Source organism: Lissotriton vulgaris, chromosome 3_1, assembly GCF_964263255.1.
Source record: "Lissotriton vulgaris chromosome 3_1, aLisVul1.2, whole genome shotgun sequence".
Lineage (NCBI taxonomy): Eukaryota > Metazoa > Chordata > Amphibia > Caudata > Salamandridae > Lissotriton > Lissotriton vulgaris.
This window is the reverse complement of record NC_141689.1, coordinates 698,064,067-698,082,153: the sequence shown is the minus strand read 5'-3', so window position 1 is coordinate 698,082,153 and position 18,087 is coordinate 698,064,067. Positions and strand designations below refer to the sequence as shown.

Here is an 18,087-nt window from a genome sequence, read left to right as displayed (position 1 = left end):
GGAGGCGAGAGCGAGCGGGCTGATGAAGTCTGTGATGGCTTCGCTGAAGTGTGAGCGTGGTCCCGGGGGTCTGTAGAGGAGGATTCCTCTGAGGGTGGTCTTGGGGTCGGTCTGTATCTGGAAGTGAAGGTGCTCGGCGGCGGTGAGGGTGGCGTCGGTGTTAGTCGTGATGCGGATGGTGTTTCTGTGGACAATGGCGATGCTCCCTCCGGCTTGGTTGACGCGGTCCCTCCGGATGATCTTATAGCTGAACGGGATGGCTATGGCAATGTCGGGGGCTGAGGAGGTGTTCATCCAGGTTTCCAAAAGGAAGGCGATGTCCGGTGCTGTAGTGTCAAGGAGGTCCCAGAGTTCGACGGCGTGTTTGTGGACGGAGCGGGTGTTGAGCAGGATGCACTTGAGGCGGTTGTTATTGGCGTCTGTTCTGGCGGGCGTGGAGCAGGACCTAGAGTGCAGGTGAAATTGCAGGCTTGGCAGGTGAAGGCTCCGTGGGTGCGTTTCGGGGTGGCTTGGTAGCAGGTTGGCTGTCGGCCGGTGTTGAGTGCGTGGAGGGAGGTGGCGTCGTACCTCCGTCGGGTGGGCTGGCTCCGGCGGGGTCCAGGGGGTCTGGCGCTGGGCACTGTCCAGGCGTGGACGAGCGTAGACGGGATTGCCTTTGGCGCACCTTTGGTGCGCAATCAGCGCGCCCGCTGTGCATGCGCGTGGACTCCGCCATAAATGGCGAGGAGAGAGGATCAGCTGGGAGGCGGGAGCGGGGTGGCGAATGGGAAGGGGACAGAGGAAAAAGGGGCGGGCCGCAAGGGAGCAGCGGCGGGGAGCGAGGGGTGTGCGGAGGGGGTGAGACGAGCGGGAAAGACGGTCCTAAGGGCGGAGAAGACAGAGGGGAAACAGTGGCAACAAGTCACAGTCACAGTCTTGGTCACAAAATAACAGAGATTGCAGGGCACAAATGCAGAAAACAGAAAACAGAATGCAGAAACCAGTTACCAAACTCGCAGTGGCAGCGGGGGAGACCGGGCACACTCAGAGGGGGCCGTCGGTGTGAGGAGCTATCGGCCCTGGGGACACATTCGAGTCACTAGTAACTCGAGTAGTAGGTTCTCCCACATTTCTGAATGGCATCTGACCAAAGTCTGTGATCAGTCGTTTTCAGTACTGTGGCACATTCTACAACATAATCTTACAAAGAGATGGGTAAAAAGCCTGAAAGTTTCCAGGAAGACTAAAGTCACTCATTTAAATTGTTTTATACTTTGGGACATGTGTTCAATTCCGCAGGGTTATCTAGTGCAGTTTTGAAGAGACATTGGGCTTACACCAGAGGAAAATGTGCAACTTACATTTCTCAGTAATGAGTTCAGAACCCAGGCAATGAAAGTGAAAGGTCAGAAAGTCATTCTGCAGCCGTGAGTGACTATAGAGTACTAGCAGACAGTCTCAACCTATGCCCCCAAATAGGCCACATTGGCCAAAATGTTACAAGGAGCATAGAGCTACATCCTTACCGGACAGTTAAGGGTTGCACCTGTGCACATGGTGTAGCAACCATGTAAAATCATGTTTCTAAAAGATCAGGAGTTGATGATTTGGGAACCACATGTGACTGAGGCCCAAGATACATCACCCGAGTAAGTTACCACGTTGTGCATAACAGTAATGCTACTTTAAAGTTGTAGATGGCTTTTAAACAACCTTTACACTCTGTGACGTTGGTGCATGAGAGCTTGCAAAGAGTAGAGGTGTTATAGCACAACTGTAGAGTCACTAATGGGCATTAACAGATCTACTTTAAACATACTATTAAAATATGTTAGTGGTTCCCGGTGGAAAGAGGCACCCTTCAAAGTTGACCCTTGTCCCCTCTACCTGTTTGCGCTAGTAATTGAACCACTAACTACATGAGTCTGATTAGATGTGCTCACTAGAGGGTTTCAGTAGTCTGAGGGTCTGTACGATACAATTTTGTTGTATGCCAACAATGTCCTATTTTTGGACAATCTAGAGATTCAGGCCCCCAGCGCGCTTCTGATCCTAGACACCTTTGGTTCCTATTTTGGCCTTTGAATTAATCCACAAAAAACTGTGATCTATCCTATTGCTCCCTGCCCTGTATAAATGTCATTGTTTTAAGTATAACTTGATTTGTCACAGCCAATGACATTAGGTCAAGAGGGGACTAATAAATATTTATTTAGGGGATGATGCTTGGTATTGTTGCTTTTAATTCTGATTGGTTGAGTCTTGCAATAGTCTGGCCACTTAATGGTGACTGTATGGTTCTCTACTGTGCATTTAATTATAAAAAGTGATGATTTTGGAGGTGAACAATGAATCATCTCTTGATTCTTACAGGGTAGTCCCTTGTCAGCTTGCCTCAAACTTAGGATTCAGTATACTTCTGAGTGTTTTGCTCCATATGACTGAACCTTATGATAATTCCCTAAATGCATTATTGACAGATTTTGAGACTGACTATATTGTGCCCTTTAAACTTTTAATAAACCTTCATGGCTTCTAACTTGTACTTCATCGCAAGAGGGCTTATTTAATTAATTCTGCAGTTTGATTTATTGAAAATGTGAGTTTGTTAGAGGCATATTATCTTATACGTTCTTGAGGTGACCACCACTCCCGATCCTGCAAAAGAGCTTTATCTTATATCTCATCAGACTATCAAAGCATCAACAATGCAATGGCATTTACTGAATTAATAGTGCAGGCTTACAGCGGCTTAGGTCAGCTTGGAAGACAGCAGAATTTTCTCTGAGAAAATTAATGTAGATCCAAATGGTGATAGCAAAGAAGGAATGAAGGAAAAACTATGTTTAATCAAGAAGTATTGTAAATTATGTATTGATTCTTTCACACTAGCATATCAAATTGTAGTGTACATGTTTCCTGCCATTTTTGAAAGTGAAAGACTGAAATATGCTAGTCTTGTATCATAGGTGGCCAGTGTCTAACCAGTGATCTTCTTCATAATCACCACTCTGATGTAATCTATGCAGGTCACCCTGACAAAATGAAAATCATGCTCCAAAGAGCAGAGAATGAGGATGCCAGGCTCATGCTTGGATGAGAACACAATGAACACATCTTACCCATTCTAAATGTCACCCCATTGCTTCCTTATCACACAAAAGGATGAATTCCGTGGAATAGTCTGCCTTTATCCTTCAGTCTGAAAGCAGACTTTCAAAGTTTCAGGAAACCTAGGTATGTACGCTTATCTGTATCATACAGGACTGCATCATCAGTTTCAAACATCAGCTAATAGAATGACTCTTGGGTTCTGATGTTCCCGCCTGTTTCACTGTTAGCCTACCTCCCTATTCTGTACTGCATGTTTAAGCAGCCTTGCGGTAGTGTTAGAGCTATATAAACGTAACAAACAGAATGACATTAAAAAAAACACGGATAGGTTTACCAACCATCTGGCATCATCATTAAAGATGAAGCCCATCTTACTTTCTACAGTTAAACATGCATATGTAAGTCTACATCTGATTGACCTTTCTCAGTCAAGCGAACATGTGATTATGAACACTTCAAGAGACTGGTAAAAGAAGCAAACTTACCTTGACAACAGGGTTGAGCAGAACTACGTTCGATTTTTTTGTGATAACTTGTTTAGTTGTGTAGTGGTGTTCTATAAGTTGTGGAATAGTTGGAAAGCCAGTTCCTTCAAATCGATACTGATTCTGCAAAGATAAAACAAGCATATCACAAATTACAAATTAACAAATACAAATAAACAAACTATTAATTAGTGCAAGAATCACTCTTATAAGCAATAAATGCTAGCCAATTCAGCCTAGCTGGTACAATCTATACTTCTTCCAAGACAATCAGTGATTTGGATACAATGCTAACTGTAAGGATGTCCTGGAGATTACACAAATCCCTGAAGATTAAAATAAATTAGAGCATAATGCCTTTCGGAGTATTTGTTTTGGCCAGTTGATAGATTAGAACATTCTGAGATCAAAGGGCAGGTTGTGAAGGCGAACTGGATTTAGATATATATTAGTGTCATCATTTGAACAGCATGAAATGTTGTCGCGATTTCAGATAAATTTTAAGGTATTGCACACTGTCCAATGGAAGCGCTTCCGACTGAGAGTGTCTTGCATATCACAGCCGGAGCACATTGCCAGGGTGAGGTGAGGGAATCCTTGGTGTCTCTGATCAGTTCAGCATCTGGCAAGGTGAGGGGACTGGAACTTGTTGCAGCTCATCGAACGGCATCTAGATGTACCACACTCGTTAGTCCATTCTTTCCTCTGTCCAGATCCTTTGTTCCAGAATTAGCGGAAGACAAGTCAGCAGTCTGTGAACCAACAACAAGCTGGTTTGCCTTTGGACATCTATGGTTCCCTTGAGGCCTGATAGGGTTTCCTTGCGAACTCCCACTGAGATTGCCTCAGACGAAGAACACTGGTTTTATGACAAGCAAAAGCAGAATAATTGCTGTTTTTAAGCACGGATGGGGGAGTTACCCTTCAACAGAGTAATGTAACAGGGGTTTGCCTGACAGGTATGCACACACCTATGCCCCATAATTGTTCTGGTTTGGCAGGGCACAGGAATGAGAACCTCTTTGAGGAGGTAGTTGAAGAACAAGTGCATTTTTCTTTTGACTAAGGGCAGACAGAGGCCTTCTAGTCCTCAGTAGAAAAGGCTATGGCGCAGTGTACGCCTTGCTCAGAGGGAAGAATCTTGGGCCCAAATGCCCCCAGAATCCCAACAGACTGTGGTGCTTACTACCATTGGGAAGGCTAAGAGGAAGTATGACCATGAGGGGCAACTGTTCGAACGAGACTAGCTGAGGAAGGCTTTCTCAAGTAAATCCTTTGAATCTATTATAACTCCTTTCCCAGGAAAGATTGAAGCTTTAGTCCTCTGAATTCGCTAACCTGCCCTTATGTGAAACTTCTCATGATCAGCCTGGGTAAAGGGATTCTCAAAGGGTGTAGGAGGAAGAGTTGAAGTAAAAACTGCGTCCAAGATGACTGGTTTTGGTTCTGAATGGCACAGTTTGGAGAATCAGGGGACACTGACAAGTGCACAAGGTCAGACATTTTAGAACCTGAAGACATATGCCACCCAAAGCACTCAAAGCAGGTTCTGGTGGATAAAGTGGTGCAATACATATATAAAAGGTAAAAAAAGCAATGGACAAGGAAGTCTAGCGTCACTGCGGTGGAATTCCCACACCTGTCTTTGTGGGTACAGTAGCCCACAATCTCAGAATAGATGACAAGATTGTCACTTTCCAGGTGAAATTTGTTAAAGATCCAAGGAAGAGTATTGAAAAATTGTATACGTCTTGATTGGAATAGCTATTGGATAGTTCTGGGCTAAGTAGCAAACATCTTGATGTGATCAAGGAAACCAAAGAGTTGAGTGATCTTATTTCCCTCAGCAGGTGATATATTCCCTTGGGAATGCCAAGTGAGCCATCTCTCTTCAGCAAAATGGACGCAGAATTAAGGAATTTGGCTAGCAGAAAGGCAGGTCTGCTCGCAGAGAGCGTCCTGCTTGGAGAACCCTTGATATAGGGCAATACTTTGCCATATTGTCCTCTCTAGACAATGCCTAGACATCCATCAAAACAATTTTGGGCCAAACGTTTTCACAGGGTCTGGTGTAGGCAAGGCTCTTGGCTGGTCTTTTTAATTCCCCATGCTTACAAAAAGGGTAAGGGGCCAAAGGAGGCAGGCAGTGGCAGGATAAGTAAAAAAAATTCCCCACAAGGGGAGGAGACCCCACACGCGGGAAGAGCAGTAGATTCAGAGGACCAGCCAGTCCCTCTGGGGGTCTCTTCAGTAAGAACTAACCTTTTTTCCTTACCAAAAGCAGGAAGTAAGAATTGTCAGGAGACGCTAAGGTCTTGTACGGCATGAACAGGTTTCATATAGATTTGTAGTGAATCTCCTTTCCACCCAGAAGACTACAACCTCTAATTTTCTTCAAGAGGAAAATGCTCCTATTGTTCGGATAGTAGCAGTCTTGGAGAGGAAGTGTGCAGCAGTCAAGACCACCCTGCATCTCAAGTATGATCCACCATTCTTGGATGCAGTGGAAGATCTCTTTTGATTTGCTTGTAATCCTGATGAAAAGGAGATTAATTTCACAGTTTATTGGCTTGCCTGTTGTTATAAGAGGTTTTTGTTAGACATCTAAAAGCGTTATGAAAGAGTTTTTTGCAATGGACTAAAATGATTTGGGTACAAGATGCCCTGTCCTCTATGGTCTGTCTGAGATAAAACAATGTATCTTTCTGAAATGTGTTGAATTTGCAAGAGACAACTGTTTATATGGCAAATGTGTCAAAAGCATGAAAAATTTGCCATGAAATCAAACTATTTCACTGGCCAAATATACAAGTAAAGCAAGTATTAAAGAATCATCATCAGGTCTTGTTTTTATTGATGTGTAGATTTAAAACTTCCACATATTTAGGTTTTTTTTATCACAAAAATGTGTTTAATTTTTGTTTATCAGCTTATGTTTTGGAAGGTTAAAGCCGAGGGTAACCTCCCAAAATGTTTTGTTTTGATGATGGCATTAAAAGAAACAATGTGTTTAAAACCTTTTAAACTTTTTAACCAATTGTTTGAAAAGACCTAGGCTGAGCTTATGTTGGCAAATTTGTAAGTAGACTGCGAAAAAACAGTCTGACACGGAGTCCTATAACCATCGACATAAAAAAGAAAACAAACTTCGTCAACTAGATTGATAAATGAAGGAGACTGAACTGATTATTGCTACTAACATTTGCTTTGATGTGGATTCCTATCTTTTTTCTTTTGGGTGTATGTCTTATAATGACCCCGGGAAGGAAAATGTGTACCATATCATTAATAAAGCAACTCTGTTTGCCTTTCAAACTTGCAAACTACTGCCAACCTACATTTGTCTATAACATTTATTAGATCCAAGGAACATATTACTGAAAGTTTGTCCTATAGTACAGAACTATAATCTCTGCAATTAGAAAAGGAGGCAAGAGGCATTTCTTACTGAAGATATTACATGTATACCAACTAGGTTGGGATGTAGTGCGTGTTTTCATTTTACATGCAACAGTGAATCCGTGAAGAGAGAGGCAGGGCACTTAATATACTTCTGAATAATGTTCAGCCTCAACCAGCTCCATCACCATTATTATATTTAGCAGTGGATTGGATTCTGGTTTTGGGTCTCTCATCTTAAAAGTTATATTTGGATGATCACTGTTGAGGACGCACAGCGATAAAAAAATAATTACTAAAGTTATAACTGACATACAAATGTACTGAGATTCATCAAACATCTGTGAAAATATATGGAGTTTATCATAACACAATTAATAATATGTTACCACAAAGACCTACATCAGCATATTGTATGATAAAGTGCCTCCGTTGTGCATCCGAAAATACGGAAAGTACATATTCACCAGGCTTCCCATGGCTCTCTCGCACCAAGAAATCCCCTTGCTGTTTTAAAAGTTCTTGGGCTTCAACTCTAGGGATTGCACCGTGATACCAGTCCTGCTCTGCCAATGGCTTCTCGCTCGTTGCTATTACATCGAAGAACTGGATTGAGAAGGAAAAAGAAGAAAAGGAACAGTAAGTATCATAAAGCCCAATGTTTATATATGTATATTTAACAAGTTACTTGTGTTCGGTAAGGCTCTTTCTGGTGTACACTCAATCTAGGCACAGATTTCTCACCTTTTGAATATCCTCAGGCTCATCTGGAGCAGTGTTTCTAGGTGTCAGCAGGTGGTAATGTGCGACTCCACTTGTCGCCATTGAACTCTAGAAGTGATTAATGGAGCAGCACAAAAGTGCCACCCTTGAGCAATGAGGTCAGTTTCTTTCATGAACTCTTTTGCACCATCAGATATGAAGCCTATCAGCATACTGAAATAAGCAGTTAGTATACTACTAGGTTGGAATGTTTTTTAGACTGATTAGCCCATAACACAGAATGGGAAGGTAAAAGAGCTCTGAGGAATCTGTGGTAAAATAGAGTATACACCCCAAAAAAGTGTTATAGAAGGTAAGTAACCTCGTTAGTTGGGGATGTGGGTCAGCAGAGACTTGGGAACATGTGTACTGATGCCCACAGAGATGCCTAACAAATATGCAGGACAGCCACTCCACATGCAACACAGGGATGGAAGCTTTTGCTCTGGTGGAACGAGCCATAGGTTTTCTGGAGCCTATGTCTAAGTCAATGCATAGCAGATCTTCATGCAGAGGATTATCTATCAAGAGATGATCTGTTTCTGCACTACCTTGTCCTTCTTTGCCCCAGAGAACCCCACAAAGAGCAAAAGGTCAAAACATGTTCCTTAGTACGATCAATGTAAAGGCTGAGCACCCTCTTTGGATCCAGACAGTGGAGTATTTTTTTTCTTTTTCTAGGGATGAGTAGGAGCAAAAAATGAACAGCAGATAAATGGCTTGTCTGATGAGAAAAGGTGCACCCAACTTTGTAGGCAAGCAGCATGAGTCAGTAGCATCAGTATGTTCAGGAAAAAGGTGTTATGAGGATGTGGGACTAAAAGGGTGTGAAGTTCATTCCCCCGGCATGCAGACAGCATCACCAGGAACACCGTTTGTAGGGTAAGCAGCAAGAATGAAAAGCTGTGCATTGGTTTGAAAAGGATACACATCAGGAAGGCGAGGGCTAAATTCAAATCCCGTAGTGGCATTACAAAGGGAGTTGGTGGAAACACGTTGCAAACCTTGTATAAAAAAGCATCACAAGCAGTGATTTGAACAAGGACAACACCAACAACCTCGCAAGGGAGATCAAAAGAACTCAAATGATGTCAATCAATCTCCACACATGGAGGTGCAGAATGTGCAGGCTCGGGTGTATGACCCTGCCCTGCTGTTGCGATGGGCGATCCTCCCACAGAGAATCGTGATCGGAGGGCAGATGCTTAGGCACAGAAGTCCCAGGTACCACACTCTCATGGCCCAATCCAGTGTCAAGAGGATGGCTTGAGCCCGGTTGTTCCTGGTCTTGTTCAGAACTTGGGGCAAGAGAGGACAAGGAGGGCAGGCATATAGTAGTCCCAAGCTCCACTATTTGAGGAATGAATCACCAAGAGAGCTTTCTGGGAAACTTCAGTGTGCTGAAGTGTAGACATTGTACTTTCTTGGTGGCAGTGAACAGATCTAACCAGGATTCTCTGCACTGTTGGAAGATGCCTCATGCCACCTACAGATACAACTGCCATTCATGATCTGCTAGGTGTCATTGACTGAGTTTCTCTGCCCTGTTGTTTAAAGATCCCACCAGGTACGTCAACACCTGGCAAATGCCCTGATGAGCCAGCCAGCTCCAGAGGCGTAGAGCCTCTCGGCATAGGACTCTTCCTACAACTATCCTGCTTGTTGTAGTACCACAAGGCGGTGTTTTGTCTGTGAGAACCTGCACCAGCTTAGGTTGGATGGATGGTGGGCAGGAAGGCCTTCAACAGCAAGTAAATTGCCCTCCAATCCAGTAAGTTGATGTGGGGGTGAGTCCTCGGATATCTAAATCTCCAAGATGGTTTCCCCAACCCAGTAGTAGCACATCCGTCACTACCAGCAACTCTGGGTGGGGGAGGGGTCAGCAACTGGTCCAATTGCGGTCGAGCACCCACAATTGCAGATCTTTACTCTGAAACCTGGATGTAATCAGACCAGTTTCTCCTGGTGCTGGGCCTACTATTACTGTAAATCTCACGTGGCATGGTCATCAAGCAAAATGAAGAGGCTAGTAGACAAAGAAGACTCGAAGCCATCCTTACTGAGACCCAAGACAGAGGTTTAAACATTGTGATCACAGCCTGAATGTCTTAGACTCTTTTTTCAGAGGATAGGCACAATAGCGCATCATATGAAGGATGGCTCCTATGAAGGGGAGCCTCTGGGAAGGAGTCATGTGTAACTTCGGCAGGTTGATTGAGAACCCCACTGCCATCAACAAGTTCATCGGTCTCTGGAGGTGGTCTGTGGCAAACTGTGGCGAGTCCGTCTTCAACAGACAATCGTTGAGTTAGGGGAAGACTGGAAACTCCCCCCCACACACCTCAGATGGGCATCCATCAGCACCATCACAATAGTTAACACCCAAGGGGCTGAAAAAGAAAAAGACAAATCAAAGTGCTCTAGGCACACCTTTAACTGCAGGTAGCACCTGGAGGGTGAGTATGTGAAAATAAGCATCCTGTATGTACAACACCACTGTCCAGTCTCCGGGATCCAGGGCAGATAGAACTTGTGCCAGAGTTATTAACTTAAATTTTTCATTGCAAATGAAGGCATTTAGAGGATGAAGCTCCAGAGTAGGGCAGAGGCCTCCGCCCTTCTTTAGCAAAAGGAAGTAGTAAGAAAAACGCCCAGGCCCTACATCCGAGACCGGTACCCTCTCAATGGATACTTTCTCCAAAAGAGCCTTATTTCCTGCCCTAAAAGGGGCAGATTTCTCTCCGACAAGTGTTATGCTGTAGATAGCAGGTGTGATGGGTAGAGAAGGAATGGCAGGGCTTAGCCCTGTTGGACAATCTGCAGGCTTCATTTGTTGGTTGAGATGTTTTAGCACTCCTACAGGAATGGGCTGAGCCTGCCTATCACAATATGGCTGTGTGCCACTAAGGGTGAACTAAGGAGGCTTTGAAGTTATTGCTGGAGGGACAGAAGATTGAGAGGATCACTGTCCTAATAACGAGGCCGTTGTCTGCGGAACCTATGGCCCTCATCCCGAAAAGGCTGGTTGTGCACGTGTTGAGGACTTGGCCAGCACTGTCAATACAACGTACCCTGGAATATGGCGATTGTCGGACTAGAGCCGAGAGGCACTGAGAACATGCTGTAGCTCAACTTTCTTTCAAATATTCAAGGGTAGAGTTCACCTTTTCGCCAAAAGGGGGGTCCATCAAAATGTATATCCATTAAAGACAAGTGGAAATCCCTGGAGACACCAATGGACCTCATCCATGTGTGATGCCAAAGCAGGCCTTTAAAAATCATTGAATTTTTACTGCACCTGCAGGTCCAGTAACCTAAATAATGTACACGACCTAACTAAAATACACTTGAGCTCAGTTTCTGGAAGCGGAGTAAATGTGACAAGTTAACAAGATTTAAAGGCATTTTTATTGCGCATTCGCTTTCTGAGCAATAAAGATGCCTTTAAATCTGAATGAATGAATGAATGAGCAATTTGTATAGCGTAAACTAAGCCCAAGGGCGTCAAGGCGCTGTGTACGGACCGCCCACAGACAACTTCGAAAATCGTACTTAGACCCTGCTCTTGGAAAACAACCAGGTCTTAAGGGACTTGCGAAAAACAGAACGTCCTTGTTGTCCCAAGAGGGAAACAGAGAGAGAGTTCCACGCCTTGGCAGCAGTCAGCGAGAAAGCTCTCCCCCCCCCCACCTCAATCTTTTAAACCTCGGAACCACGAGGAGATTACGGTTTTCTGAATTAAGGTTCCTTGAGGGCGTATACCTTTTAATATTGGCTATTAGGCCAGATGGGCCCCGGCCATAGTATGTGTTGTGGGTGAGGCAAAGGGTCTTAAACAGAACTCTATGGTCTACCGGAAGCCGATGCAGCAGACAGAGAAGATGAGACCGAATGATGCTTAGGGAAGATTCAAAACAAGCCTTGCGGCGGCATTTTGGACCAGCTGCAGGTAGTGAATCAAAGATTGTTTGTGGGACTACCTGCCTGACGATGCCAGGTCCTTCTGCCAGAGTCTTTACTTCCTTCTACACTCATGCTTCATTTCACATAACCGATCAGAGAACCAGGGAGCGGTTGGCTTGGATCTAGCAGAATGGTGAGATTTTTTAGGGGCAAGGGTATCCATCATGTTTGAAATTCTTTCGACGAGGTCAACCGCAGCAATATCCGCGTTAGAAAAGTCCAGGGTCTGTGAGTTAGAGAGAAAATTAGCGACCATTTCATAGGAGATCAAAGTGAGATTGCGTTTTTCTTCTGTTTTGGGTTGTGCCTTTTGAAAAGTGCCTAACGTAGTGGCCTTTAACTCAAAAGGAACGGCACAGTGGTCCGACCAAGAAAGAGGAACGGGCACATTCACAAAAATGCAGTCATCATTTGAAAAGATCCCATCAGGGGTATTACCAGCGATGTGGGTGGAGGACTTCACTAATTGATGTAGGCCACAGTCATTCAAGACCTCTAAAAGTGTAAGGGTATCATGATTTGTATAGTTTTCTAAATTAAAATTAAAATCTCCAAGAAGCGTGAGATTAGTACGTTCCAGATAAGGTTCTAAAAGGTTGCATAAGTCCTGGCCAAACGAAGCCCTTGGCCTTGGTTGCCTATAACAGACAATCCCAGAGAAAGTTTCTGTGGGAGTGAAGTTTATGGAGAAATAAAGTGCCTGATAGGCATTAAGAGTAGAGGTGAGAGGCTTTGTCCGGCAGGTAAAGGTATCCCTGACCAGGATGCCCAGACCGCCTCCGCGTCGTCCCGCCCTGCCCATTCTCGAAAAAGCAGTATCCCGGGGGAATAGCCTCCACGAGCTCGGGACCAGATGAGTCATTTGCCCATGTTTCGGTTAAGAAAACCCAATCTGGGGCATGTTGAAGAACAAAATCTTTAAAAGCAATATTGTTCTTTATGAGGGACCTGGAGTTTATAGGAAAACCCTGCAGAGGCCTCTTTTTGTGGGTGTGAATAAGACTGATAGATGGGGGGAAATACTGGTTACCACCCCACCCCTAAAAAGGAGACCGCACCCTCTCCAAATTAAGGGCCCTTTTTTTGACAGCCTTTCGGATTTCCAGACATGAGGGCAACAAGGAGGATTTCTCTTACCGATATCCAACAAGTACGCCCTTGAATAACGCCTGATAGCGCCAGCAAACTGTATAGCACAAAAAGCATCCCCGGCCCCAGACGCGGACTTGGCGCAGACGGGCTCGCCTTGGGCGAGCCGTCAGCGCACCAGCTGCGCGGGACCGGAGGCATGCTGGTTAAGAAAGGTGGAGGGATGCAGCGCACTAGAGCGCTAACCTCCCAGTCTCCGCCCCTGGACCAGCCGGCCAAGGAGCAAAAATGGCACTGCCTAATCACTCTTCACAGTAAACGGTAGATACCGCTGTGCAATGGGGTGTGCGGCCAAATCTAGAGTCCCGGCAGCAATCAGGTAAGCATTAAACACATTATTTTTTAAAATAAATAAAATGAGTAAACATTCAAATATATTAAAAGATGGCAAACAGCAATTTCTAAAATGCTTTGGGACCTGAGGATCCCCGAAAAAGAGAGAGTAAGCAGGACCGGAGTACCTGCAGGCGTCACCTGCAGGTGTTACATTTCCTCTGCTTTCTGAGACACAGGTCAAAAGTCAGTTTAGCCTCTTACTCGCCAGAAAGGGCAAGTAGGACCTAGAAGTAGCTCACCGTAATTGAATCTGGCTCTCAAATGTGCGCGGGAGAGTTGATTTTTCGAACCCGACAAAGAACCATGCTAGTCCCATAGCCCTGTCGAATCATTTTTGTGGTGTCGAGTCTCGAGTGTATGACAAATTTGGCTGCATTCATCCCATTGTTAATGGAATGGCCTAGTGAAGGTCAAGGGTCTTTTGGAATCATAGGTGAGATCTCACCCACCATGCCCCAAAGTGCGTGATCATAATGCCCCAGTAGGCAGCTCACATTAAATCACCTTAGGGCAAGACTGGCCGAGAAAACATAAGGGTGCCAAAAATTTCCACTAATATCAATTCCCTGTCAGGGAGGGAATGGTTGGAAAGGCGTTACGGTATACTTTACTAATGGGCGCCTTTACCACCAAGCTCTTCAATGCTGGATACTAGGTCAAAAAATCTGGAGCAGGTCTATGGCGACAGGTGACTTGTCAGTTGTCCGGAGGGCCAGACACGTTTAGCCCAATGACCCAAAGTGTGTCTGTAAGGGCTTTATTAAAGGGCAAAAAAGGTTCGGCTGGTGATTGGTCAGGCCGTAGGGATCTCTGTGAGAATGTCAGTTTTAACATACTTAGTAGGTATGTGAAGATCAAGGATCACATCAGCTGTTTAAAATACTACGGCAAAAGAAATACTCTCCTCCTTTGCTGGTCCGGGGGAAAACCAACCCAGTGTCGGCTGAGGTATCCAATCCACTGGCCTCCTGCAGTTCCATGTACCAGTCATCTGCATCACAAGAAGGGGCAAGTTCCTTCCCCCTCCCCTGCAACGTCATCTCCATACGACTGGCTCTATTCAGAGTCAAAGCAAACATTATGAAATGTATGCATCCAACAGCATGGTAGTGGGGCTGTATCCGAGTTTCGAATGGTCCATTAGAGACTGTAGCATGTCAAGCTCTGGAAGTTGCCTCGGTCGAGCAGAAGCCATCTTGGAGTATCACAGACCAATGGTTTGGGGGGTCCTACTATGTTCCCAGTACAGAATCAGAGGTGGGTTTGAGGCTTACAGATGCCATCAAGGGTGAATCTGCTTGTGGTAATCTGGCTGGAGGGACCTGCAGATCCTTGGGGCCCACAGGTGTGCCGAAGTGAACCAGAAGCCTGACAAAGATGAACAGCATAGCCTCAAGAAAGGCTTAGACTAGCTGTGAGGATGCCAATGGGCCTGGGTGCATCAGAGAAGAAAATGGTGACTTAGTAGATCCAGTGACGTCCTTACGTCTTCTCCAAAGATTGACAGGAAGGAGCCAATTCACACTTGGATTTACTGTGTTTCTTCAACTTACCTGAAGACTTCGGCAGCGAGGAAGATCGGCCTAGTGATTGCAGACATTGGCGTCATGCGATGAACGAAAGGACCAAAGCACACCTTGAGCAAATCGGTCATAGATATCTGTTTGCAACAGTCCCCACAAAGCTTAAAGCCTGTAGCCTTCGGGCCAACATTCAATGCACAGCTGAAACATTTGAAAGAAAAGTGAAGAAAAAGAAGGGGTGGAGCTAAGGATCCACATCGAAGGACACCAGCCCCAGGATGCTTGTTTCTAGTCCAGGGAAGAGCCAGTTTGGCAGTTCGGGTTGGAAGGTTGCCATGGGTAGAAGGGTCATGACTGATTTGCATATGGCTGGGTCCAAAGTAGGGTTAAGGGGCGAACAAAATAATGATGGATTAAACCTAGATCTGTGACTGGGGGCAAGTGTTTGAAAGTTTGTCAATTTTGGAGTGGAATGGCATTGACGCAGAGTAGCATGGCATCACTTGCCGGGGCACAGAAGCACTGCTTTCAATTTTCTGTAACCAACCTGACACCTGGGGATATTCACAAGGTAAGGAATCTGCCGTTAGAAGTATCCATAAGAACTATTTCACTAAAAGTACATGCTCATGCACCTCTATAAACACGAAATCCTGGACGGGACTGACAAAAAGAATGAATAAAAGGCTCAAGAAAGTTACGGTCATGACTACCATTTCAAAACCTTCAGCTTTTATGACGGGTACAGAAACGTTTTTTAAGATTTTTGGAGTTCAACATAAATGACAGGTAAATACATAAAATAGCTAGCTGTTCCACGGATACAATATCTACTAGCAGTCACTTACACTTAATTAACAAAGCATATTTATACTGCCCTTATTGCAACATTCTCCAATTGTAAAACGACAAAATAATCACGGAGGAACTGGCATTCGCAGATACTTTTGTTAATTTATGTACAATGTTCTCACCAGTTTCCATCTCAAGCTGCTGAATGCAACATAGTTAACTTGATACATATTCTCTGAACTTTAAAGCTCATGCACAACACCTTCAGTCACTGTAATACGCCAGAATGAAACCCCTCCAAAAAGGAGGAACATTAGTTGAACATTCCCAAATCTCTGACATTTGATGGAGTGCAATAACTATAGTCATATCAATAAACATATGAATGGTTTTAGACACAGCAGAAAGGTCCCAATAGCCCAGCCACTAAGGATACGCCAACCTAAGCTGATAAGTCCCACACATAACTTGTGACAATGCATACTCCAGCTGGACACTTTATTCAGAGCCAGGGGGTGATGTCTTATCTACCCATCTTAGAGTGAATTGTAGAGTTTCTGTAGGAATCTCAGCCATTAGCATATAAAAATAATATGTATACGCTACCACAGAACAATAGTTGGATTATGAACGTTTTAAGTGCGGTTAATTTCCTAGGTGAAAAACTGAATGTTCAGGCTCAAATCCATCCTCTTCAAAGATAAGAGTGATTGGAAATCTCTGCAACAATCTGTTACATGTATTTTCCTTATAGAGGCTTTGTAACCTCTGACAGGTGCCTAATAAATATGTCGAAACTTTGCTCTTCAAAAAATTGCTACTTACCACTCTTTACATTGCTGCTTCCATCGGTTAACTAGGTCTTGCACTAACCTCACTAGAGGAGACCAGCGACACCAGTGCACTAAAAGGGTGAGGAACCTCCACCACTAACAAATCAAAATGTTGGGAACCTCTTATGGTGCACATTCTTTCCGGTAGCTGAATTGAAATTCTTAAGTACTGGTAGTGACACTCAACCTCCTTCATCAGTTTAACTTTGAGACACAAACTTAAAGTATACTTGCAGTAAGCAGGAAAAGAGAACAATGGGAAACTGGAACAAAAAAAGCATTCGAAACTGTCCAGTTTCGACTGGATCTTCCAACTGAGTAACAGATGCAGCAAACAACTCACAATACGGTCTTGAATATTTAAGTAACGCCACAAATATCATATGCGATTATAGAAAAGGTGCCAATTAGGAATCCTCAATGATAAAAAAAACTCAAGAAGAGGGAGACAACGAGGGAGCTTCAGGAATACAGATGAGGAAGAAAAGAAAAGCCCACAGAGTGACAAATTGCAATCACTCGCAAATTACTTAGAGAAGTTTTCTTAGCCTTAGTTATCAGAGCGTAGAACTGTAACTCCTACTCAGGGTGCAAACTCCTTCCAACTGCCCCAAACGGAACACCACATTCCCTACATTATAAATGACATAACCACAACATCACAATACAAGAGGGGAGAGAAAAATGTCAAATGTGCAATGGCAGAAACCAAATGCAAACTTGATGAGGAAATAGGAAGTCAATGCAGTAAATAACATTGATAGCAAAACAGAAGTCTAAGATGCCTTGTTTTTTATACTACCACCACAAACACCACAGAAGTACTATGGCCGCCCACCATCATGGAATGATCTCTGTGGAAGCTCATGACATAGGGCCAGATGTAGGTAAATACTATTTACCTATTCTTAAATACTGAATTTTACCGATTCAGTATTTAAAGAATAGGTAAATAGTATGTAGGTAATTTTCGGTAAATTTGACAGAATCTGTAAAAATCGGTATTTACCGATTCGGTAATTGCCATTCATTCCCATGGGCCTGGAGGCCCATAGGAATGAATGGCAATTACCGAATCGGTAAATACCGATTCGGTAAAAGGGGGGAAAACATTGAAGGGTGGCAGGGTGTCACTTTGCCACCCTGTTGCACCCCTCAATTGTGTATGGGTTCACAAGTTGCAGACATACATGCCCTAAGGGCATGTATGTCTGCGACATGGCACTGAAGCAATTTGCATAAAATTGCTTTTTGTTTTTATCCGTTATTTACCACCAACTTGTAGTTGGTGGTAAATAACGAATCCTAACCGGGGATAAGCATTCATTTAAATGCTCCCTACATTAGGAATTCGGTAATTTACCAAATCAGTATTTAAGAAATCGGTAATTTACCGATTCCTTAAATTACCGAATCCTTAATTTCGGCCCCTACATCAGGAAAGCCTATTACCGGTCGGTAACGACAGAAATTCGTTAAATTCGGCCGTTCCCGACCGGTAATAGCCTTCCTACATCTGGCCCCTTGTGTGGCAAACAAAGATATGTGCGCAAAGTTGGAGTCCTAGCTGGTGGGCTGGACATACAAGTTGTTCTACAAATGATGCACATGAAACCATCGGGACCTCCGGCCAATGACACAAGAGGCCAGCAAAGCTTCAGGAACCCCATCCCCCAACCTTGGGGGATGGAGTCCATCATTATCAAAATATTTTTCTTTGATTATTAAATATAATAATAAAAGAACAGACAT

General features: G+C 44.2%; 1 protein-coding gene across 1 annotated transcript in view; it reads right to left on the bottom strand.

Moving 5' to 3' along the window:
• FER (FER tyrosine kinase) overlaps positions 1 to 18,087 on the bottom strand; it is a 1,097,899-nt gene that overhangs the window by 527,505 nt on the left and 552,307 nt on the right. The window contains exons 11-12 of the mRNA XM_086961004.1: positions 7,380 to 7,583; positions 3,579 to 3,701 (exon numbers count right to left, since the gene is read on the bottom strand). Of these exons, the coding sequence (XP_086817130.1) occupies positions 3,579 to 3,701; positions 7,380 to 7,583 (327 nt within the window). The remainder of the gene's footprint in view (positions 1 to 3,578; positions 3,702 to 7,379; positions 7,584 to 18,087) is intronic.